Here is a 5,714-nt window from a genome sequence, read left to right as displayed (position 1 = left end):
GAGTTTAATACAGTTCTATTAAGAAGACAAAATCTTATTGGTCAGACTTTCAAAGTATTAGGTTGACATATCTGGGTCTATTGTTTGTTTATGGTTGGTTTTTACCATGGTAGTAGTCTTGAATCATGCTTAAAACCTATATGTTCACAGGTGCTTATTGGACCATATAGCTGAATTCTGCATTTATATAAAAATACTGTAGGAGAACATTTTAAATGTAAGACTCTCAAAGCAAATTTGTAATTTCACAGCCTTTAAGTATTTCACAACTTCTTACAATTTCTTATTATGTAGACCGATGTTTGCAGTCAATTCAGTTGTAAATACTTCTATGTACAGAGTGGGAGAGACAGTATAAAACAATGTTTGTTTATAAATTTAATGTATCAAATAATGGCTGATTTAATACATTATACCAAAAAAGGCAAACTAAGGAATGTAAGATTGTAATAGCTTAATGTACTTAAGTATACATAGTTAATATCTTTTTGTATAATTCTCCTGTTAGTATTAATATAGCCAGTCCATGTTAATACTAACAGAAAGTTAAATTCCTTAGTCTACAAAGTGAAGTGTTAACAGCAAGATGTTAGAAAATTATGTAGTAGAAGACATAGAATTTCTTTCTGAGCATTAGAAAGAAAAATAATTTTTTCTATTCCAAAAGTGTTTCTGTAGAGATTAATATTTGGGTAGAAAATGTTCAATAGGATATTAATTTTTTCTGAAGCCTATTATGTGTTTAATTTAGTCTTAAGAGATAGAAGATACATCTGTCTACATGGCTTCTAAGTGTCCCATGGCTTTTTAAGTATCCCAGTCAGGTTTAGGCAGTTGCTGATTTACAGCAGACTTGGGTCCTTCAATGCCTGTGCAGTGTGATACCACGGTTATATGCAGCAAGTCTATCAGACACTTCTTCAGGCACTGTATAGCAGAGGACTGTAGACCACTGTTTGCAGGGGTGATGAAAGCAAGCTAAAACTAAAATATTATAGCATTTTGATTTTAAGAAAATCATGTAGCTGTATTCCAATTTTCAGAGCAGTGGAAAGAGTTCTGTGTTGGAAAGTCTTGTGGGGAGGGATCTGCTCCCACGAGGTACTGGAGTTGTCACCCGGAGACCCCTTATTCTGCAGCTGGTGCATGTTTCCCCAGAGGATGGTCGGAAAACAGCTGGAGATGAAAATGGTAAGTGTGATCCAAGAGTGTGTTTTTGCCTTGTAGGAAAGAGACTTTGATTCTTTCTTGTTCATTTGACTGAAAAATCAGTTGAAAAAAATGGCTGTTGTCGCATCTGTTCTGTCCATTTAGAAATGTCATTTAGAAGTCAAAGCCTTCTGGATATTCAAAATATCTATAGTGTTTAAGCTTTTCTGTTCTTAGGAAACACTTTTGAGAAAAGCAGACCAAAGAAAGCATTTCAGTTATGATGATGATTGTCTAGAGTGTAGAGAACATGATTTTCTTCTGTGTGTGTTTTCTTTCACTCTTTTGCTGTATAAATAAGGTTTTTCCTTGAGAAGATGAATATGTGACTTCTTAAAAGGAGGTTAGGAATTAGGTAAGTTCTGAACAGGAAAACAAATGTATTAGATGCAAACAAATTTTAATGGGCATGTTTTGTAGTGTACAAATGCTACCTTACTGGGCTGCACTGAGTGATTCCAAGTACATCAAGAACTACATTTGAAATGTACTGAAGCTGTTTAGTTTGAAGCTTATCTCTAGCAGATCAAGAAAGTAATCTCAGTTGTCCCTTGGGAGTTTAATATTCAATTCTATACAAACTAGTGCACTTGGTGTTAGGAAAGAGCAGCAGGGTCATAGCCACTTTGTGATTTTAAGATTAATCTTAGCTTTTTCATGTAGGCAGTAAAAAGTACACAGGCTTTGGATGGTGTGGTAAAGTTGAGGCTGTAATTAATTCTCATTGTGTTCAAAAAAAAAAATTTTTTTTTTTTCATTTATTTTTAGCAATAGTAAGTCGTCGTATCAGAAGTTCTTTGCAGTATTTCATTTAATGTAATGATAGAATAGTTAGGATTGGAAAGACCTTAAGATCTTATAGTCCCATGGGCAGGGACACCACACACTAAACCGTGTCACCCAAGACTCTGTTCTGGCCTTGAACACTGCCAGGAATGGAGCATTTACCATTTCTTTGGGCAACTTGTTCCAGTGCCTCACCACCCTCACAGTAGGGAAGTTCCTTATATGTAACCTAAACTTCTCCTGTTTACATTTAAACCCATTACCTATTGTCCTGTTGCTGCAGTCCCTAATGAAGAGTCCCTCTCTGGCATCCTTGTAGGCCCCTTTCAGATACTGGAAGGCTGCTATGAGGTCTCCATGTAGCTTCTCTTCTCCAGGCTGAACAACCCCAATGTTCTCTGCCTGTCTTCATAAGGGAGGTGCTCCAGCCCCCTTATCATCCTCATGGCCCTCCTCTGAACTTGCTCCGTCTTTCTTAACGTTGAGAACACCAGAACTGCACAGAATACTCCAAGTGGGGTCTCACGAGAGCAGATTTAGGGGGGCAGAATCACCTCTTCTGACCTGCTGGTCATGCTTCTTTTGATGCAAGCCAGGATACAGTTGGCTTTCTGGGCTGTGACTGCACACTGCTTACTCATGTTCAGTTTTTCATCAACCAGCATCCCCAAGTCCTTCTCTGCAGGGCTGCTCTGAATCTCTTCTCCACCCAGCCTGTAGCTGTGCTTGGGATTGCCCGGATCCAGGTGCAGGACCTTGCACTTTGCATTGTTAAATTCATGAGGTTGGCACTGGCCCACCTTGCAAGCATGTCAAGGTCCCTCTGGATTCCATCTCTTCCCTCCAGCATTATCAACTGAACCACATAGCTTAGTGCCATCAACATCCCAATGTCCATGTTGCCAACAAAGATGTTGAACAGAATTGGTCCCAATACCCAAGATCACTTGTTACTGGTCTCCAGTTGGACATTTAACCATTGACAGCAATTCTCTGCGTGCCACCATCCAGCCAATTCATTATCCACTGAGTGGTCCATCCATCAAATTTATTTCTCTCCAGTTTAGAGGGAAGGATGTCATTCAGGGCAGTGTCAAACACTTTGTACAAGTCCAGGTAGACAACGTTAACGGCTTTGCCCCTATCCTGTTCTGTAGCCCCATCATAGAAGGCCACCATATTGGTCAGGCATGATTTGCCCTTAGTGAAGCCATGCTGGCTGTCACCAACCACCTCACTGTTTTTCATGTGTCTTAGCATGGGTTCCAGGAGAATCTTCATGATCCTGCCAGGCACAGAGGTGAGACTGATTGGTCTGTAGTTTCTCGAGTCTTTCATTTTCCCCTTCTTGAAAATGAAGGTTGTATTTCCCTTTTTCCAGTCATTTGGAACTTCACCTGACTGTCATGATTTTTCAAATATGATGGACTGTGGCTTAGCAACTTCATTCACCAGCCCCCTCAGGACTGACAGATGGATTTCATCAGGTCCCATGGACTTGTGCATGTTCAGGTTCCTGAGATGATCTCAAACGTGAACCTTCCCTACAGTGGGCCTAAGGTCTTCATTCTCACAGTAATATTTATCACCTTTAGTTTCTGAAGAACAGTGCCTAATATTGTGCAGTTTAAAGCTCCAATTTGCATTATTGCAACTATCAGAACACATTTTGGGTTTATAACAATTAAAAACGTCTAGTGTGTAATCCAGGGTGTGCTGGATTGTGAGAAGTTGTAGGACAGTTCAAGCTGGAAATGATCTCAGGAGGTCTCTAGTCCAACCTCTTCCTCAAAAAGGGGCTAACTCTGAACTCAAGGTGAGGTTGCCTGGGGCTTTATCCAGTTGGGTCTTGAAAACATCCGAGGGTAGTGAATTCAGAAAGTCTTTGGGCAGCCTTTTAGAAATGACACATTTGATCTCTTTAAATGTGGTTTTACATTACTTGTATTGTGCAGTGTACAGTTTCTAGTACTTTTCAGAATGCTTTGATTCTGAGTTGTTGGATAAAACATGATTTTGTTCTGTAACTTTATAGGTATAAAAGACAGTTTCATAATTAAAGAATTTTGGGTCAAGGCAGAGCCTTTCTGTTGTGTGTTGCATTTGATCTGGGGATTCAGATTTTAAGTTTAAAATGGGGCAATATGATTGCATAATAAATTAATAATTTAAACTAATATTTATGCAACCCATTTAGATCTTTTTGTGGGAAAAATCAATGTCTAATATGTACATGTTATAATTTCTTCCTGATGTTCCTTTGAGAAAGACGTGGGTTTGTTTGCTAAGAACAGACAAACCTTTATGCCTTACCAGTTGCATTCAAGTAAGTAGCAGCCTAAATGGGTTTGTCACTGATCTGGTTTAGCATATGTACAGACTGTGGTGTTAGATCTGAGAAGATGGGATCAAGTAGCTTGGGAAGTAAAAAGTGGCAACCTCTTATTTGGGCTATGCTTTCTGACATTGTAATAAGTCACTATACTACTACAGGTCATAATTGTGTTTTGTTATGAGGTGGATGTTGAGGTAGGGTTGAATGTGTTTAGGATTTCTCGGAGGGAAATCTATCCATGGTCTTGCAGAAAAAGTTTTTTTTCCACATGAGGGTTTTCTTCTTTACAAATCGAATATTGGACAAGATAGTATCTAGTCTTGAACACTGTTTTCTGAATGTGCTGACAATGAACTCTCTGTATGCACAGATAGTTCTTTTGCAACTCCCTCTGTTTTGTGATTTCTGTTTTGTGATTTGTCACCTTTTTCCATCCTAATGCTTGCTCTAGATATGTACTAGTATTACATATAAATATATCCATTTAAAAATAGTACTAGTCTGTGGTTCTTACAAGCTTAGATTTTATCTCTGTCTGAGTGTTTGCTTCTAACATGCAACATTAAAGATCATCTCTTCTGTTCCTCAAAGTCAATGATGAGCTGTGTGATACCCTTGTACGGTGGTCACTGCAATAAATCAAAATAGTCAGAAAATAGAGATGAATTTTCTATTAAGTATGAAATGCTGTGTTTTCATAATATGCTATTTCAGACTGAGATGTATGTGGTAGGATGTGAAGGAAATGTTCTCATTAGGCTTTTGCTGTTTATTGTTAGTCTTTAGTGATTCAGCACATACGGTGTGTTTGTGGTGTTACCACACTATGGTGTTCTCTTATCAGATTGCAAGAGAAGTGGTGTTCATGTCTGGTCTTGTAAATTATTAAATTGGTCTTGTAGCTAAGACCTATTGTGGTAGCTTACCCATTTGTTAGGAAATGGAAAAGAGGAGGGAACATATGAATGGTCCATTAGTAAATATTTATAGTTTTTTTTCCTTTTTCCTTTTTTTGTTTTTTTTTTTTGTCCGAAGATGGGAAGCTAAACATTGTTCAAAACTGAACAAATAGAATTGATATGGAACACAGGAATAATTAAGAGAGATCTGTTGCTTGATAAATCAATACTGCTTTGTCAGTTTTTTGCTCTCTGCTTCAAATAGGAATCTCTTACACCTAGCTCCCAAACAAGGTGGACTTTATTGTACTTGGCTTTATAGAAGCACAGGAGAAGAGCTTGCCGTCTAGCTAGCACCAAGGATAGAAAAAATGGTGCAACATACAAAAGGGATTGGAAGATGTGCATGCTTTTTTCATAAATTGGATTATTTTGTGTGTGTTTAGAGAAAGAGAACTAGGAAGAAATGAGGTGCTGGGGTGGGG

At 38.3% G+C, this 5,714-nt stretch overlaps 1 protein-coding gene across 1 annotated transcript in view; it reads left to right on the top strand.

The window, feature by feature from the left end:
• Positions 1-1,043: 1,043 nt before the first annotated feature.
• The window catches only part of DNM1L (dynamin 1-like), a gene marked incomplete at its 5' end in the record, with an annotated part of 26,545 nt that continues 21,874 nt past the window's right edge, over positions 1,044-5,714 (top strand). Inside the window, one exon of the mRNA XM_010021876.1 lies at positions 1,044-1,191. Within this exon, the coding sequence (XP_010020178.1) occupies positions 1,044-1,191 (148 nt within the window). The remainder of the gene's footprint in view (positions 1,192-5,714) is intronic.

This window comes from Nestor notabilis, unplaced genomic scaffold, assembly GCF_000696875.1.
Source record: "Nestor notabilis isolate BGI_N333 unplaced genomic scaffold, ASM69687v1 scaffold9239, whole genome shotgun sequence".
Lineage (NCBI taxonomy): Eukaryota > Metazoa > Chordata > Aves > Psittaciformes > Psittacidae > Nestor > Nestor notabilis.
Note: the sequence above shows the minus strand (reverse complement) of the source record. Positions and strands in the feature narration are given on the sequence as shown.